Consider the following 19477-nt stretch of genomic DNA (forward strand, 5'->3'; position numbering starts at 1 on the left):
TTCCTCTACCTATGCCTATTGGGATCCCTGCCTATTCTGCTTTCCCATGTTTGTCCCTGGTTCATATCGCAGGACTTTGAAACGAGAATATTTGCACAAGTCTCCCCGCCCCGATAGCATACGCAACGGAAACAATGGGCATTAGATAAAATTATTTGGACACCAACGACGAGGAAATTTCGGTCTTACAACAACAACCGATATGACTCTTACAATTAGTTTCGAATGAGCGTGTCGCATCGTCCGGTGAATATTCGAATGGCGGATAGATTGATGAAAATAAAATCGGAGGCGATAAAAAAATATACATAATATAATTAACGTGTAGTAAGATTTAATGTAATTTTCAATAAAGATGAAGCATTTTGTACTAAAGTGCAGCAATATATATCCAGATATATATAGATATATATTGTATACGTACGTATACTATAGTGTATTATAATATATACCTACATATACACATCATATGATAATATACCTTTAATGAGTTATAGGTATATCTCTACGTAATCTACGTAATATACAACCGTCGATTGCTACGCCGCTCTCGTCAGGGCACGACTGATAAAAAAGAGATTTTTTCAATGACGCCGTGCTTAGCGAAAAAAAAAGAAAAAAAAAAAGTATCATCCTCATCCCCCGCGAATGATCTCGTAGCTGTTTGTCGATCATTCGCTCGAATGGGGAAACCGGTCAGAGAATGAAGACCGAGCTTCGCACAATTTTTAATGGCACGTGGCTACCCGTTACCTACACCTTTCCGATTTTATCGGAATTACCAATGAAACTGATTGCGAGGGACTTGCGCCAACGGGGTGTACCTGGTGAATTTAGGCTGTTGAAGATTAGGGAAATTTACATCATCCGGAGATATTGAGCATTTGGAATCTTCGACTCTTTTGTCGCGTCATGCCCTGCATCGGTGGAGACAACGGAGATATTTCGATCTACAATAATATTTTGACAAAGTACATGGCAAAATGGTTTTTATTTTCTTTAATCTCCTCTTGTTCCTTGTCCGAATAGTCGCAATATTGGTGAATATCGTTCACACTTCAAGCCATACGACGTTCCTACTACTCTCTCTTTAGTATTACTTCGATCACTCGCTGGTCATAATTTCGTACGAAGTTTCAAGCCCAGCCCCCTACGCGCATCTTTCTTATGGGCCGTTTCCACCCTCTGACTAGATTGTATTTCAAATATAATTTATCTTGTACAGTAACTGAACTTTGATATACGCTTCGTATGACAACGTTCGCGAATACATCTACACGATCTCGTCGTTTTTCCAACATGTACGATTGAGTTTCAATTTTTCCTCGCTAATAGGACATTCGACAAACTTCCTCATTTCACAGTTTCTCGACAGATTGATCGTTCAATGCTAGAGTCAATCCTGACCATGTCGAGACGAGGCCGACGACGACGACGACGACGTTGACGATGACAGTAGCAGTGCTCTAGCGGTATCGGTAGCGGTGGTAGTAGTACTAATAGTGATGGTAGTAGTAGTAGTAGTAGTAGTAGTAGTAGTAGTAGTATTAGCAGTGGTATCAGTAGTAGTAGTAGTAGTAGTAGTAGTAATAGTCGTAGCAGTAGTAGTCGCAGTAGTAGTAAAGTAATAATAAATGCTAATGGTGATAATGATGACGACGACGACGACGACGACGACGACGACGACGATGATAATGATAATGGAAATAATAACGAGAATTTATATTAACCGGGTGTTCCCGACATTATTTTTTCCCATGCCAAATCGGTTACGGTAGACCAGATCGTGTTTGAAACGGTCGATTGCTTAATTCACACTTCACTCGATCAACCATATTTTGTCCTATAGGCTTTCTTCGAATATCTCAATTTGCGTGGGGGACAAAAAATGTTCAATAATATATATATACAGTACGATTTATCGAGCACAGCCTCGTGGTTTTTTCTTGTTTTCTTGTTTTTTTTTGTTTTTTTTTTTAAACGGTCCGAACCATCACCATACTTCGATCGTTTAAAGTTTGCTGCGGGACTACCTCTTTCTAAGCAACTGTTTAGACGCCAATCTTTTTTTAAGTTTCTGGTCCACCTTGACGGACTTCTTCTTTGGTCTCTCGGGTGATCCGTTGCAACAGGCGCACCCTTTTTTGACGTGACCTCGGAGGCTCGACCTTCTCGCCCGGCAGTCCGCGGTACCGGTGGCATGCCGCGGATGAAGATGATGCGATCCCTCGTCGTCCGAAGGTTCGGAAGTTTTGTCGCTCGACACTGCCCCGGATTCCCCGATCGAGTCGTTCTTTGTGCGTTTGACGACCGTCCCGCAACCGACACCGCCCCCGGCACCCTTGGGAGGATCGTTGCGATTCAGCGTCACCCTGGCGTTGATCTTCAAGCTGTTGCGAGGCCGTTTGTCCAGATACGAGGAGCGATAATCGTCGGGTGATTTCTCGCCGGGGTTGGGCGGGTCCGTGTCGCCGTCGAGGCCGTTGACGACCGTACTCTCCCCCGGCTGGCTGCCGATCGATTCCCCGATACTCGAGCCCTCGTCCTCGTCCTCGCTGCTCGTCCTCTCCTGGTCCGACAGCGGACTCTCCCAGGACATGTAGTCCTTGCCGCTGGTTCGCTGCGATTTGCAGAGCGGTCTCTTTTTGTTCGCGTACGTGTATTTGTGCGTCGACAACAGGGGCCCGGTCGGCGGCGAAAGGGGCGAGGGCATCGTCACGTCCGCCGTGCCCCCGTCCATCAGGGTCAGACTTTCGTCTCCCGAACTGGCCGTCGACATGTTGTTGGCGTTCGTTACCGCGGAGTCGAGGTCGTCCGGGTCCTGGAGTTTCATTGCGGAGGGGAGAAGGTCGGAAGTACTGCTGGGCGAGCTGGACTTGGACGTGGCCGCCCTGGAGCTGCGGGAATTCATTTTGACGCGATGATCCCGAATTCCGACGTCCGGCCCGTCCTTGGACGAGTCGTTGCCCGCGGCCGACAATCGGCTGTACGCGTCGGAATTGCTGTTGGAACTTTCGTCCTGACTGAGGTCGGCCTGCCGGCTGTCCATTTTCGACTGTTTCGAGATCTTTTTGGCGACGGCGTCGTCGTTTCTGTCTCGTTTCGCCCTCTTTGCCGCCGAGTCCTTCAAGCTTCGCAGCGTTCTCTGCGCGGTGTTTTTTCTACGCTCGACACCCTTCTGGTCCGTCACCGGACTGGCGTCCCTGCTACTGCTCGACGAGTCGAGGGGGCGAAAGTACGAGGAAGAGGAATTGTACGACTTCAAGCCCAGTGGCTGGCTGCTGCAGGTCGCGTCCTGCGAGGACTGATCGAACGCGGGCGAATGATTCGTGTCGAAGAGAAGATCCGCTTCTGGAAAAAGATCGCTGGTACTCGGCTCGTCGACGCCCAGGTCCTCGCATTCCTCCGACAAACTTTTCTGCAGTCTCAATTCGCGTTCCATAGCCGCGGCCTTTCTCTCCATTCTCTGCTGGAGAAGTTCTCGATCCAGTCGTGGATTCAGTTGTGCTTTTATCTGCGATCGACTCGGATATTGCTGGAAGGGTTCGAGCGTATGGTTCATAAAGTATTTCTTGGTCGTCGCACTCGTCGTCGTGGTCGTCTGATAAAGCTGACCGCTCGCCATTTCGATACCCTGTCCCTTGTTTATTATGTGAACAACGCTGTGGACGCCGCAGGGACTACCACCGGTGACGCTACCGACGCCGCTCGTCCCGCCTCCGCCGCTCCCGCCGTCCGGGTTTCCGCCGTCTCGCGAAGAGGAGTGAACTCTCAGGGGTTCGATACCCAGCTGACTGGAGGCCGTGGGAACGTATCGCCAAGGCGTGTCGGGGGATGAGGCCTTTCTTTCCGGTTCCCAGGCTTCGTGCAGCCTCGCACTTCCGCACAAAAGACCGTTCCCGACCCTCAAAACGGCCTCGTTGACGTTCTCGTTGTTTCTCCGCGTCGGCGTCTCCAATATATCCGAACCGACGTCGACCGCGCCGGAGTCGATTCCCGCCACCAGGAAACGGCCGGACGTCTCCTTCCTCTCGTCGTTGTCCACCGTTTCGGGTTCTGAAAGTCATGGGAAAAGTGTAACGTAGGATCACGAGGAATGCGAAAAAGTTCGGCTATCGTTGTTCGCGAATCTCTTACCTAGCTTGGCAGCGTTTTCCAGCGTTGCAGAAGCCGCGGAATCCGCGACGGAATTGCCTTTGGCGATCGTCTCCGCAACCGGTTCTTCGTCGTGTTTTCGCTTCGCCGATTTGGGCGATACGATTTTATTATTCCCACGTATCGCCGCGATCGCGGACGTGCTGTTCTTGACATCTTTGTGCATCGCATTGACAACGCCGACCTCCGACTGCGGTGCGAAAGTCAGAGCGATGGTAGCCGTCTGCATGGACATGGATTTTTCGGTCTGCGATCCTTCGACACCCGCGCTCCCGATTCCGCTGGCAGCCCCCCCGGTCTCTTGGTTGTACTTTTTTACCGAGGATTGGGTGACGGTAGCGGGCGCCAGGCAAACGACATTCTCGCTCTTCAATCCCGCGGAAGTTGAAAGTTTGCCCATCGAAGAGTTGAACAGCCTCGCGCTCTGGAGCGTCAAGTTCGGACTGGTTGTAATCACTCCGCAAATCTGTTGATTGTCGGCGTCGTATTCGCTCACGTTTTTCTGCATCAGACCGACCGTCGACGCTTTAGTCGCGACGATCGAATTCCCTGAACTTTCTTGATGGCTCGAAGCAGCTGGTGCACCTGGATTCGTCGCTTCCGACTTGGCGGAACGCTCCGAATTGCTTCTTTCCACGGAATCCGTGGTCACGAACTGCGTACCGGCGCTACTCTGAGTTATGACGACCGATGCGGGACCTTGAACAGCGTGATGTTGTTTTTGTTGTTGAAGCGACTGTTGCTGTTGCTGTTGCTGTTGCTGTTGCTGTTGTTGTTGTTGGAGCGACTGCTGCTGCTGCTGCTGCTGCTGCTGCTGGGCGATGGATTGTCCGCCGGTGTTTACCGTTTGCAGGGTGGGAACTTTGACCTGTTTGACCTGCGCCGGTTGCGCGATAATCTTGCCGGCTTGATTCAAAAACGACTGAAGGACGAGGGCGTTGGAAACGCCACCGGCAACGCTGGTTGGAACGGTGGCGAGCAGTTTGGAGGCACCCGAAACTATGGTGAACTGTTGTCCTCCCTTCATAAGATTCATCGGCAGAATGTAATTGGTACCCGGTACCAATACCGCGGTGCTACCAATTTTCCCCGTCACCGAAGCTAGAGCCTCGCCGACGCTGACCGAGGCGGTCTGCACGGTCTCCTGAACGATAACGGCCCGCGGTTGTCCAACGGCGTTGCTCTGGTCGGTGAATATCAGATTACGCCGCTTCAAGTTGACTTCGACCGCGTCGTTCGAGTCGTTGGTCAAGTTTCTGACGTCGACCGGTGCGTTGTCGAGATTCACAACGGTCTGGGCGTCCTCCGCCATCAGTCCTCCAACGGGGCTGTCCTGCACGTGCACGATACCCGAGGAGGAATCTTCGCTGCCCATCGTACGCCCGAGGTCATCGGTCCCGGGACTGAGTTCGGAATTTTGTTGCCCCGGTGGTTTGGGCTTGCCCGACGTGGACTTCTTGCGCTTCGAGGATTGACTGGGATTGGTGGGGGGATTGGATCGTCGCCTGGGCGCCGGCTTGTTGTTCAGATCCGGCGAGTTCCTCAATTGTTCCGCATACTCGTCGAGGATGGCGTATATCCTCTGAGCCGTCTGTTCGTCTTCCTGCGGTTTCTGTTGCGGCTTGGGAACCGGCGGTGCCTTCGAGGTGTTGGTGGAACTGGTCTTGACGCTCTTCGGCGTGGATTTCTTGCCCCCGGTCTTGGCGGCGGACAGAGGCGGTGTTTTCCCAGCCGAAGGGAGCGGCGGGGGTGCGGGGGTGACGCACGGACTGGAAGAACTCTGGGAAGTGACGCTGAGCGCGGGTGAGGCCGCCGGTTGACAATAGCTGGTCACAACGACGACCGGGGTCGACGCGGAGACGATTTTCTGCGCCTCGTTCGTCGCTTGATCGACGTACGCCAGGGAAACCTTTTGCGGGGTATAGGCGTCCGCCTGAAACGCTACCCCCGGATTAGCGCCGCCGGAGAATTCGTTGCTCGCCTGTCCGCCGCTCCTCGACGACATTATCTGCAATTGTTGGGCGAGGGTGCCGGTGGCGGCGTGATGTTTGACCGTTTGTCGAGACTGCTGCATAACCGCCTGACTCTGGGTTTGGCTCTGAGTCTGCGTTTGCGTTTGCACCGTGGTCGTCGCGACCCCGGGAGTCTGGAGCTGCGGCTGCGGCTGAACGGTGCTGCGCTCCTTGACTTGTTCCAGGACGCTCTCGAATTCCCTCAGTTGTTCGAGGGTCGTGGAACTGACTTGATTCGTCGACACGTCGATGGGTGAACCGATCAAGCTCTCGTGCCTGACGTTCGGCTGGACCCGGGGTGCGTTCAGGACGGCTTGTATCGCACCGGTGATATTCTGCTGCCTCAGCGGAACGCCCGTTCGTATTATATTCAGTTTGACGACCGGCGCTCGGTTGGCCTGCACGGAACCCGTGCGGGATATGGTGTGCGGGATGATGTTGAGTTGGCTGGGATTCGTCGTCGATATGGTGACCGGTATTTTGTGCGTGTATATTACACCGGGCGAGGACGAGGTCTGCACCAACTGCGCGAGGGTCGGATTGTTGTTGATGGCGTCGGGTGCGGCGATCACCGTGCCGCCGGTGGTCGTCGTTCCGCCACCTCCGGCGTCTCCCCCGCTCGCGTCCGAGGTCTGCACTATGTTCAATATCTGTCGCCCCGGCGTGGGCAGTTGCAAGTTCGGAATGCCGGTGATCGATTGAACGCCGACGCCCGCGTTGGTCTGCGTGTTCTGTACCGAAGTCTGAACGGCCTTGGACAGATTCGCCGTCTTCGACAGCGAGGTGATCTGCGCGACGACGTCCGAGCTCGGGGAGTCCGCGGTCGTCGTCGCTTCGCTCGTCAGCGTGTATATCGTTTTGCGGAAGGCCTGTTGGAACTTGGGCAGACTCGGCGGTGTGTTCTGGCCGGCGGTCCGATGAACGGTCTTCACGTTGATCGCGCTCAAGCCGTCGTAGACGATTCGGTTCGAAGTGCCGGAGCTCGGCTGTGCCTGCTGCCGCGAAAAATTATTCTCCTCGAACGTCTGGAGCGTCAACAGACCGCGCTGTCCCGTCAGCGACAAGTTCGACGAGGTCGACGAGGAGGACGACGACGAGGACGAGGAGGACGACAAGGCGTTGGTATTCACCGACGCCAATCTGTACGTCCCGTCGGGTTTGCAAACGATCTGCAGCTGCTCGGACGGCACCGCCGGAACCGAATTCCCCTGATTCCCCGTGTTCGATGCGGACGACGGCGACGGCGACGGCGATTTGTTCGGGGACAATCCGCTGTTACCGCGGAAATTTTCCACCAGCCTGGGACTCGCCGGCTCTACGGTTCTCATCAACGAATTGGAGGGCGGCGGTGTGTCGGGCGGCTGGTTCGCCTCCTCGCCGATATCCTGGAGCAGAGATCGCGACGGTGGGGTGCGGTCCGCCGGGCTCATCCCGACCCCGCTGTCGTGGCCGCTGGACGTCGGTGTTCCCGGCAGTTGAATGCTGCCACCGGTTACCGCGGAGGAACGACTGTTCCTCGGAGGTGTGCCGCCGCTGTTCGCTGGCACGGAATTCGGACTTTGCGGTATGTTCCGCGACAGCTGAATTATATTGACCGTTGGCTGAACCCTGGCCGGGACCATCATGTCCAGCGAATTCAAGCCCGGAACATTTTTCGCCAAGATATCCGAATCCCTCACCGCTTTCGCCAGGATATCGAACTTTGATTTCCCCCGAATATCGGTGGAACGTGAGAAATTCGTCTCCGGCCGTTTGCCCGTTACGTTTATAGTCTTGACGAGCCTCGGGGGGTCTTGCTCCGCGGACACGGCGTTACCCTTCGATCCGGATTTGTCGCCACCGACGTTGGATGAACTTTTGTTGGCTGAGAACGGCATGTTTTTCTGGAGGTTCAGCAATTCGCTGGTAATGTCGCTGGGACTGAGCCTCTTGGACGTCGGTATGATTTTCTGGTTAACTTCGTCGCTCCTTCTTAAAATTATTTTCGGATTCAAGTTGAGCGACCCGAGCATCGGCGAAAACTTGGGATGTCCGGTGCCGGCGTTATTCCCCGAACTGCCTTCTTTGGTTTTGTTAAGCAGATTCTTCTGCAATATCTGACTGATCCTCGTTGGTTTCTTCGCGTTATGAGGTCGGAACATTCGCAGGGATTTCAAGACCGTTGGGTCGCTCCTCTTTTCGGTGACGATGAGCGGAGTCTCGGCGTTGTACGCCGACCCCTTGATAGTCTCGCACTTGCTCTCATCCATGTCGGCGGAGAACAGCGTGATGAGATCGTTGCTGCTGATATCCGAACTGCTCACGTCTTCCGCCGACCGTCTGACGTTGTCGTTCACCAGCATGTGGAAATGCGACATCGTTTCGACCGTGAGCTTGGATTTTCCGCGATTCTTACCGCCGACGTCTTTACCGGCCACCTGTTTCTTTTGCGTTTTTTTATCCTGCCTGCATCCGTCGCTACCCAAGCTATCGGTCTGACTGTCCTGAGTGTTCGTGTCCGTGTCCGAACCGGCGTCGGTGCCGATAATGATCGAACCCTCGACGTTTCCGTTCACCCCTCTGAAACGCGTGGTTTTATTGTCCACGGAATCGTCGTCGTAGTCGCTGTCGGTGGAGGCCAGCCGGTGAATTTTCCTCGGTCTTCCGGGGCGGCGTAGACGCGAAACGCTGCCGCTGTCCGAATCGGTCGTATCGTCGAGGCTCCGTCTTGTCAGGGATCTCTTGTAGTTCCTCGCTGGCTGAAAACTGCCGAATTCTTCGGAGCCATCGGATTGCACGTCGACCCACTGCTCGTAGCCCTTTTCTATGCCGTAGAATATGTCCTTGGTCGTATCTTCCTCCGAAGGCCAGTCTTTGAACTGCGAGTAGTCGATGTTCAGATACTTCAACTCCTTGTTCGTATTCCTCATCTCTTCGGCGTTTTCCAAATACTTTTCGCAAAGCCCGTTGAGCTCCTTCCAGTCTAAAACCCAGCTGAGCATGTGATACCTGGGGCTGCTCAAAACCACCGCCAGGTCGTCGCACAACTGGGGTGAAACACCCAACTTTTCCGCGTCCAGGACTTGATTCGGCGCCGACTTTTCGTCGTAATTGGCAGAACCGGTGACCGCGTCGCCTTTTATCAGAATAAGCGCATCGAGAGATCGTTCGAGGTTCGGCGTGACCTCCGGCGTTTTCACCCTGGCGATTTCTACGCCCGTGAACTCGCCGCAATTGAAACAAAGCTCACCGAGGGGACCGCTCGTCGCCGGATCACGCTTCGGATGCAACAGACACACATCGGCCACGTTGGACGCGCAATCGTCCTTGAACGGCGACAAGGGAATATCTTTTGAAAGAAGACAGCCATTTTCTGGGATTTCGTTAGGCTCGAGACTCACGGTTTGCCTTTCACGAGTTACACCCCGAGCCTCGGTAGGCGTGGTCGTCAACGTTTGCGATTGCTGAACTTCTTCGTCCTTGTCTACGAATTCCGTAAGAACGGCGGGTGGACAGTTTTCGTCCGAGGAGACGCCGATTTCTTTCACCTTTCCGCACGCTATTGCCATCTCCCGAATTCTGTCGTAGCACAGTCTTGTAGGGTGGAGGGAGAACGCCGTCAACACGCACTCCCTCGCTATGCCGACGTTCTCCACCAAGACATCGGACAACTTCAAAAATTGAGCACTCAAACGCCTCGCTGTTTCCCGAACCTTCTCTTTGTCCGATTTGACCTTCTGATTTTCCAATTCGTTCATGTCCGTTGTGAGTGCCCGAATGTAGAGCTCGATCATCAGCGGTTTTATGTTAGCTCCGAACTGAAAGATCAAGAGGGACAGAGAACGTTCCGATTAGTTGCAAGTTCCAAGAGTGTGAGGTGATTGACCATTGAGAACTCAAGGGTCAAAGGACGGCGGATCTGGTTTGCTTTGTACCGAGAATCCGGCAAAAGACACGGTCGAGTAATGACCTCGAATTAAATTTTTCAACAATGAGATTCGATTGGTACTCACGTGTTTACCGAGCACCCCGCAAAATATATAAATGTGTTGGGCACTTTCAGCAGGTTCGATCAATTTCCGTATCATATTGGGTAAAGTGGGCGCCATATCCTTCAGCTTCGAATGAAGCAAGGCCCAGGAATTTATAATCTCTTCGAGAGTGGCGGATCCGGTTTCATCGACGGGTCTGACCATACCCGCGGTGACCAAATACTGAGCCACGAGCTCGGCAGCTCTGGTGGAGTTCTTCCAGACCCTTGCCGAACCGTATTTGGTCAAAGTTTCGCCACCGAGCCTCTGAACGAGTTCTAAACCCTCTCGAAGATCCATTAACTTAAGCTGTGGGAAACAAAACTTTGTTAGCGATCGAACAATTGACTCGTCCAGCTTCGTAATGATATCACAGTGCGACAATACTTGAGCGAATATGTCTTGCGTGCGTTTGAGCTTGTACAACAGGACGATATAGACGTCGATCATGTATTGCACGTGTTGAGCTTCGCATACGGATCTCAATTGGTCGCTCCTCCGAAGCGAACGAACGCAAGCAGCCGCCAGGTTGACTGCTATGTCCTCACAGCGATCCTCGCATAATATTCGAAGTCTCATAGTTAATAGTTCACCTTTCTCCGAACAACAAAATTCTATAAACAACAGAACGATATCTATGCAATTGATATACCATCCACAACGCTATGTAACAGCGGTGTTTCATAGCGTTGAATGAAAATGAAGCATTTGTGTCGTTAAACAGAGTTCAAAGCAGATCAGCATCGAACGGTTGACTGTGTCCAATGGATCGAGAAGGATCTCACAGATACGACAACGGGCAATGGAATGACGATGACGATGATACCGATGAAAATTTTTTGAGAAAAGGCCAGCACTTTAAGGAGAATATACTCGCAGTTCTCACCGTCTTCTAGTTTTGGATCTGGTTGACCATTAAGAATACTGTCGAGGGTAGGACGCGTCCATGGATCATGTACAAGAGCGATCAGAGTCGCGCATCGAGGCGCCGCAGGATGTCGGCCAAGGTGGGTAGAGCATCTCTGCAAGGTGACTCCAAGGTGCGTCTTTGTAGCGGGTGACAACTTTGGCCACTCTCCGCGTAATACCAACTTCAAAGTATGCCTGTCGACAGGGGGAAAAAGGATGCCGGCCCATGTAAAGCGTGTTTCCATCGTCCGAGGTTGAGTCTAGTTGGAAGCTTTCCACTTACTTGTGAACCCATTCTATGAGCGATTGCGTTGCCTCTGGCGTTGCCGCAGGTATGAAGTTAGTAACATGTTCCCATGCGGACAGAAGAGCGTTCACCTTGTCCCCGTACTTCTTTTTGCCGTCACTCAATGTTGCCTCTAGCCCCTGAGGATTGTTTGCAAAAAAACGAAAGTGTCACAAGCTGGAATCTCGCTACTCGAACCAAAAGAACTCACCACGCACGACTTTTGGATGTGCGAAGACATTCAGAGGTGTGTCGAAACCAACAATGGCTTGGGTACCCTAACTGTGCTCCGATCGGAATGCAAGGGATAACGCAGGCAACAGATATCGTAGCTTTCGCAGCAGCGACACAGTTCCGAATCCTCGATTTTAGTTGCGACCGCCGTTTGGGAACCAGGGCTGGATACCTGGCTGACATCAGCAACTTGTCAAGGTCTCTACCTCAGGTTCAATGTAGCTTCATTGGCGTTGTCTCCCTCGAATAGACTTCGACGGTCGCTGGCTAAAAGATGGCAAATCCAAGTTGACGGTTACCATAGAAAACTTAGTACTTTGACGCAGACAGAGACACCGCTCCGTCAAGGAGCGAGACAATAAATGCAAGTATAGCAAATAAGCAGGTTTTCAGATAGAAAAATAGTACTGTTGGGAAGAAAGAAAAAAAAGAGAGGGAAAAATGGTGGGTGCATACCAGCGAGGGTGAGGTGGCGATAGAGGGGGAGGGGTAGGGGGGGATAAAAAGGAAGGGTGGGAGAGCGAGGGTGAAAAAAGCAGGGAAGATCTTTGGAAGTGATACGGCATTTGGATCGCGAGAGTTATGATCGGATAATTTACGAACCGTCGTCATCAGCTCGATGGTAAATCAACGTTGATAAAAATGCGACACTATATCACGCGTGGGGTGCAATAATAACAATAATAGGCAGATCCTATGATCGGTGGTGCTGCTACCGCCGAGTGTTCAAGAATTATCATAAATAATATCCTATAATCCTGGTATATCGTTGGTTGCTTGAGTGTTCGAGCATCGGTCCATATCCGGCGCAGCGTAGATTAGCGAATATATCATCACCATTCACCTCAGATTCCCACAACACCCGAGTCATAAGTGACAAGTTCAGATTTTGCTGGTGCTGCTAGCTCGCTGGTAGTCAGCAGTCACCAGTGACAAAGTACAGACGCGAACGCCGCCGTTACTTGTGCTCCCCGAGTTTGCGAACAGCACCACACCATCGGCGGCTAAGGTATCAACATCACCGTCAACATCACGAGGAAGACGCTGGAACGGTCGCCGATTTCACACTTGACAGTTTCACACTTGCGACCTACGATTCGAGCACTAAACATCAGCGAGCTTAGCGAACACACACTGTGGCAGTCGGATCCGCGGGGTGCGGGACATCAGTCGGACCGCTGCTGCCACCTCCACAAATATTATAATATGGCCGTCCGTACTCGGAGCAGTCGTCTCGTTCTCGTGTTTATGGTTTCAGCATCGCCGAAATTATCGCCGTATTCGAACCAACGAACTACCTCGCCCGTCCGCCACGACGACCGGAATTTCTCCGAGTAAAAGCGGGCGGAGATCGAGCTTCGGACAGGGTCGGCGGATGTCGTGCGTTTTTCAACGAAAAAGTCGAAAATTTGGAATAAGACGAGTCGACGCCGAGGTCCAAAACATTCCGAGCGAACCAACCGGAGTAGGGGTTTCCGATTATTTTCAATTATCTAATCCGTCGTTCATCGCTGTGCAATTCGGGACGGGGCTGTAGCGTGGTCTCGTTCGCTATCCGCACGCCACCCTTACCGGGGCAGTCTCGACCGCTTGAAAATTATCACCGACAAGGGGTAGCTTCGGTAATCAGGTACGCGCGCCAACGCACCGCAGAAAAACGTCGTCCCTTGTCAAACGAGGGACGAGTCGAACGATGTTTCCGGATTATTTTTCATCGAAACAATCGGTCCGCTGAAATATTCCTGATATGTCGTACTTGCACGTGCGAGTGTTTACGGGGTGTTGGTTTATCGCAATCGGTCGTCGAACCGCCGGGTATAACTTTTACAACGCTTATTGTCAAACGTCAGACGTCACTGGGTGAAGGGGAAACCGCGCCTCTTCGTAACCAGGGGACCTGTCGGATGCAAAGGGCGTCGGTTTATCTCCGGCACCCGTTTAGAAACTGGCTCGCGAACCCTAGAACTCACGTCAAACGCGTCAACACAACCTTGCTAATCGGCGACCGAGCGAAGAGCTGTTTCGCCGCGGCCATTTTACTTTTTTTCAACTCTTCCGCGACTCGCCGATCAACTCGACTGCCTCCGTAGCTCCTAGCCTCGCAACGCGGCGACAGCACCGGCTCGCGGAGGACGGCCGACAACGAACGGAACGTCACCGGGTGCCTCCGACGCCTGCCGGTAGAGGGACGTGCCAGCTGAGCGTACGTACGGCTACGTGCGATATCTACGTTACCACCACCGCCACCGCCGCCGCCACCCTTCTATTCTCAATGATTCGACAGTTACCGCGCAGAGACGAGCGGCAGCTGACGGCAGTCGGTGCGACGGAGATCTGCCGCTCGTTCGTCGACATGAGTTGACGTCGCTGGTGGCGGTACTGCCGGTATCGTTTACAATTAACGACTATACCTCGCGCCGGTAAAGTTGCTCGATGTTGGCAACGGCGGGAAGAAGGACGGAAGAATCGGGACACAGCGGATGATGTTGAATAATATCCGTAGAGAATCCTGGCCGCGATATTTCCACCGGTGCTATCGCCGGGGCGACAGGGTCTACGAATTTTCATCGAGCACCGAGAGAACAACGTCACGACGAGTGGCGCAAAGGATGCAACGGGATGGAAGCGGTGGCCGGGTCAGTGCTAATTCTCACCGATACCGTGGAAAGAACTTTACAAGAATATCATCTATTATTCGATGCAAACTACACACAATATACACGATAGACCGGTAAATCCATGGCTAACAACGAGTAGATGAACATAATCGTGGACACGAGTCCACGTTCTCTTCTCTCCGGGCGAGACCCCGCCTCTCGGTCGTCGGGTTCGCCCTCCGCCCTTCGCCCTTCGCCCTTCGCCCTTCGCCCTTACAACTTGAGAATCTCGTTGACGGCGGCGACGATGCCGCGAGCACCGATTCCGTACAGGTCGATCAGAACCGCGGACGGACCGGACCGCGGGACAACGGGAATCGCCAATTTCTTAACGACGATATCTCGCTCGGCAGCGACAGCGGCGAGCACAGCGTCGCCCAGACCGCCCTCCGGATAGTGATCCTCGACCGTGACGATCCTGCCGTTCACCTCCCTGGCGTTCTTTATTATCGTCGCTGCGTCGATCGGTTTTATTGTGAAGGGGTCGACGATACGCACGTTTATTCCGACCTTGGCGAGCTGGTCGGCGGCTAGAGTCGCTTCGGTCAACGTTACCGCGGCCGCGACGATCAGGGCCTGGTCTTTCGGCGACGATCGAATCACGTTGGCCTTGCCGACGGCGAACACCGCGTCGTTCTTGTAAATCACCGGGGTGTTGGGACGGGAGGTGCGGATGAAGCAAATGCCCTTGGTGTTGGCGGCGAGTTCTACCGCGCGTTCCGTCGACACCGCGTCGCTCGGATAGAAAACGGTGGAACCGGGAATCGAACGGAACATCGCTAGGTCCTCCAAACCCATTTGAGAGGGTCCGTCCTCTCCGATCGAGACACCGCCGTGGGAACCGCAGAAGTTCAAATTCGTCTGGGATATCGCACCCATGCGGATCTGTGGACGAACAAACGGAGAGTACAGAGGGGGAGATTCTTTGTCGCCACAGGCTGTTGCAGCGGAGCGGCCGGGGCCCACGCTCCGGGGTATCGAAGGGGATGGGGAGGGGGCGGGGGGGTCGTGTCGTTTACCTGATCGAAGGCGCGGGTCAAGAAGGTGGCGAAAGTGGAGACGAAGGCGACGGTACGGTCGCGGCAGGTGGCGCCGATCCCGACGCCGACTAAATTCTGTTCGGCTATGAAGCACTCGATGTACCTCGTCGGATCCACGGTCTTGATTTTCTCCGAGAAGGTGGAGCTCTTCATGTCACCGTCAAGAGCGATGACTCGGTCGTTGTTCGCCGCGATCTGCGAGACATTGTCAAGTGTTAACGATCGTTTCTACCTGGTCGCGACACCCCGGGGGGGGGGGGGGATATCGTCGTATCGTTGCGGGCGTACCTTGGCGAGTCCGGTCCCATAGGCGACGCGCGTCGCGATCATTTCGCCGATCTTGTAGTTCGGCGGCGCGCTCAGCTTTATGCCGGTGATATTAACGCTCGGGGCGTCTTCGGCCAGGGGCTTCTGCGGGTGCAAAGCTAGGGGTCCTGGATTCTTCAGCAGCGAGGTCAAATGCCGTACGACGCCCTCGGCTCTGTCCCCGAGCGCTTTGCCGTGCCAGTTGTCCGCATCTTCGATGTCGGGGAAGTTCTTACCTTTGAAAGTCTTGGCCAGAATGGCGGTGGGCCGCCCGCGGGTGTTCTGCGCCTCGTGGAACGCCTGCGACGGAGAAGGAGAGGGTAAACGAAAGATCGTCGGGGACGGGGGGGCGCGAGCCGATCTTACCTTGACCAGTTCCTCGACGTCGTGTCCGTCGACGACCAGGGCGTTGAATCCGAAAGCCTCCAGCCGCGTGCGATAAAGTTCCATGTTGTGGGCGAGGGATGTGGCCTGCGTCTGACCCAATCGGTTCACGTCGACGATCACGCAGAGATTGTCCAGTCCGTAATAGGAGGCGAAGTTCAGGGCTTCCCAGATCGACCCCTCCGCGGATTCTCCGTCCCCGACCAAGGTGTAGACTCTGACGAGGTGTCGTTGAAATTATCGAACAAACTCTCTCTCTCTCTCTCTCTCGATCGAGAGTCTCCGCGGCTCGTTAACAATGACTGACCTGTAGTTGGCCTTGTCGTAGTTCTTGCCGACGTAGGCCATACCCGCGGCGACCGAAACGCCCTGTCCCAACGAGCCGGTTCCGACGTCGACGAAGTTCAGTCTGGGGGTCGGGTGACCTTCCAAGTCGCTGTCCAACTTGCGCAGGTTCAACAGTTCGCTGGTCGGGAACAGTCCGGCCTCCGCCCAGGCTGCGAATCGGGGAACAAGGAATCAGTACGTACCCCCCGATCGTCTTCGGGTCGTACGGTATATCTTACCGGCGTAGAGGATCGGCGCCGCGTGTCCCTTGCTCAATACGAATCGGTCGTTACTCGGATCCTTCGGGACGGAAACCTTGTACCGCATGGTATGAAAGAAGAGGACGGACATGATCTCCGCCATCGACGAGCATGACGTCGGATGCCTGAGGACAAGGGCGAATTTATTAGTCGCGGCACCCGAAACCGCGTGCGGCGTGAATAAATGTGATATCAACGGAGAACGACGGACGGTACGACGCGGCCGATGACAAATACCCGCTCTTCGAAGCCTCCGTAGCCCGGATGGCGTGAATTCTCAGCCTGTTGGCTGCATCCTGGAGCTTGCGTACGTCGGTGGGTTGCACCATCGCGTCGAGCGTACAAACGAAACGAAAAGGTAACGATGTCGGAGGTTGTTTGTCACCTGGATACCACGCCCGGACGATAGTCGACCTTGATTGCGACGCGAATTCGAAATTCAACTGTATATTCGACGCGTACGGTTCAAGAATGATCGATTGGCGATCGGTGGCCGTGGGGAGCGCCGAGGTTCTGACGGATCCGGCGACGTCGTCTCCTATACCTAGGGCTACGTTCCCCCCACTCGAACCTTCCCCCGGAACGTGACCGCAACCCCAGAAACGCCCGTCGAATTCCGCTCGGTTTCCCGAGGCCGTCGAAGTCGACGTAAATTATCTGCCGAGGGAATCGAAAGAGGAGAGAACAAAAAAAAAAGAACTCTTCTCCGAGTCTCTCCAGGTGTTGCGTAATTCTCGAACGTCCCCTGGTTAATTAAACATACCATCGGCTCGGACTTTGGACCGGAGTTATCAACGTCCCGTTGCCAGGCTCCGTCCGTTCGCCGATCGCCGATCGAGAATGGAAACGGTAGACGCCCGCGGTACAGGTGCGTAGATTCGTGAATTACTGCAGGCACGTGCGCGATCGATGAACGTGAAAAGGCGAGGATATCGCACCCTCGCGATATTCGAACCGATCGAAGAGTAATCTCCGAACATCCCGTCGAGCATCGACGTTCCCACGCGAACCGTCTCGGAGCCTGGCTAGATTTCTATCGCAACTATCGAGAATCGCGGACGCGCGCGAGCACACGCGGTGTACGTTATACCCGCGCGCGGGGTTATCCGATGACCCGTTACGCGACCCGGGCATCCGTCGGCCTTGAACCGATTGCGAACGAAACCTGAGGACTTGTTGTTTCCGATCGACCCCGACGTGCGTCGGTGCGATTTTCTGGGCCACTCCACGACGTCGACGTCGACGCCGTCCCCCGAATTCGCGCGGAGTGCGATCCGTTTCAGGGATTCGGGCGCAGGTGAGGGGTAATTCCGGAGGTCGCGGACTCCGCGAGGAGTCCTCCCGTTACCGCGGGTACCGCCGTCCGGTCGAGGGTCGTGCGACGGGAGCCGGGGGTTGCCCCCCCGTCGGGGCGAGGGACCGGGTCGCAAGGTGCGCTCGCGATATACGCCCCGCTCACGCGTATACCTGTACGAGATTATGCGGTATTACGAACGAGATTACCAATGTTCCGACATAAGTCGAGATTATACGCGAGAACCTTGCCGCGGACGGACGGCTTATCGTCTATCTGGGTTATAAATTGTCAGAGAGAGATTCGACCGGGACGATGATCTTTGTTGGCGAAAACCGCGGCGGGACGTCGGGTACTCAGTTTTTGTTTGGTCTATTTTTTTTTTTTTTTTTTTTTTTTTTTTGTTTTTCTCGCCTCAGTCGTAACGGTCGACGAATACTTTATACAGCTGTCGTTAGTTATGTTTTCGAATGCCCCGAGGTCCGCAGAACTGCGCAACGATAATTAATGTGGAGGATCAAAATTTTATCACACACTCGGCTAACCCGCCCTCTCGGATCGTAAAGTATTTCTCCTCGCCCCCGCCGCCCCCGCGGATCTCTTTCTTCGTCGATAATAAAAATATAATCTATAGCTTTCCAGGGTGAGAGGCGACGGACGGACGCACGCGGGTGGCTCGCCCGTGTAATCCGTGAGCAATATTTGACGCGTCATCGCCCATAATCAATGATTACGTCTCGACGAACGCGACGATTCCAGAGTCCGGAGAAAATTTATTCGTCGACCGGACGGAGGCGTACGCAACACGGCTCGTTTGCAATGCGAGTGCCGGATGATAATGAGCGGTGGGGTCAACCGTGGACCCGACCGCGATATCGGCGTTAACGTCGGCGTGTCGCCGCGGTCGCTTTACGGCGTACTCACCCAGATTTGCTGACCTGAGTCGAACGGATGGAGTGGATCCTCAGTTTGTTGGCGATGTCCTTCAACTCTTGTATGGTGTTGGATTCCGGTTTGTGGTAAGACGCCATCGTTAGCTACACTCGAACGGAATTTCACGCGAATCGGATTAATTGATTATTTTGCGAACGGAGCGTCGACGACGAGAACTCGAGGGACCTCCCGGTGAGTACTGAGCGCCGAGTGCCGAGTGACCGGCGTCCAAGGGTGAACCGCGCACCGCTCGAGCGAGCGGCAACAAGTGTCAGGCATAGAGTCGCGAATTACGGTGAAACGTGAACTCTTACCTCGCCAGAGTCGTTGCCGGAGCGGTCGATAAACGTACCGCCAACGTCCGTCGGGGGCCCCGCGTCAAACTTGGCGTAATCGCGTTTATTCCGCACACCGGTCGCCGGCCGAACGACGAGGCGGTGCTTCCGACGAGGGGACGGGAACGACGTTATCGCCGTACGAAGCGATGTCTCGTACGGGGCTTTTTTTTCCGTCAACGGCTCGGAGATCACCTCGCTACACGGGTTTCCGAGTTTCTCCTCTGTAGAGTTCGTTGGTCGTGACTCGGAACCGGACCGTCCACAGATGGCGCGAGTGTTCCTTCACGGTCCCGTTCCGCCGAGACTTTCAATTGTTATCGTTGCGAGTCAAG

The 19477-nt window shown here is 54.1% G+C and overlaps 2 protein-coding genes across 3 annotated transcripts; both read right to left on the reverse strand.

Moving 5' to 3' along the window:
- Window positions 1-317: 317 nt before the first annotated feature.
- LOC105684741 lies at window positions 318-13701 on the reverse strand. The gene is made up of 8 exons (XM_012398360.4): window positions 12210-13701; window positions 11584-11873; window positions 11370-11512; window positions 11064-11281; window positions 10565-10791; window positions 10160-10486; window positions 4138-9964; window positions 318-4056 (listed from the first exon to the last, which is right to left on the reverse strand). The coding sequence occupies exons 2-8, from the start codon at window positions 11611-11613 to the stop codon at window positions 2030-2032; spliced, it is 8799 nt and encodes a 2932-aa protein (XP_012253783.2). The 5' UTR covers window positions 11614-11873; window positions 12210-13701; the 3' UTR covers window positions 318-2029.
- Window positions 13702-14275: 574 nt separating this feature from the next.
- On the reverse strand, window positions 14276-19255 carry LOC105684745 (transketolase-like protein 2). 2 transcript variants are annotated; one of them, XM_048656182.1, is made up of 8 exons: window positions 19122-19255; window positions 18799-18911; window positions 16560-16705; window positions 16301-16490; window positions 15976-16210; window positions 15592-15909; window positions 15283-15498; window positions 14276-15148 (listed from the first exon to the last, which is right to left on the reverse strand). In XM_048656182.1, the coding sequence occupies exons 2-8, from the start codon at window positions 18903-18905 to the stop codon at window positions 14477-14479; spliced, it is 1884 nt and encodes a 627-aa protein (XP_048512139.1). In that variant the 5' UTR covers window positions 18906-18911; window positions 19122-19255; the 3' UTR covers window positions 14276-14476. The 2 variants fall into 2 exon arrangements, with proteins under 2 accessions (XP_048512139.1, XP_012253791.2); XM_012398368.4 differs by lacking the exons at window positions 18799-18911; window positions 19122-19255 and adding an exon at window positions 16818-17113.
- Between the last annotated feature and the right edge of the window lie 222 nt (window positions 19256-19477).

This window comes from Athalia rosae, chromosome 5, assembly GCF_917208135.1.
Source record: "Athalia rosae chromosome 5, iyAthRosa1.1, whole genome shotgun sequence".
NCBI lineage: Eukaryota > Metazoa > Arthropoda > Insecta > Hymenoptera > Athaliidae > Athalia > Athalia rosae.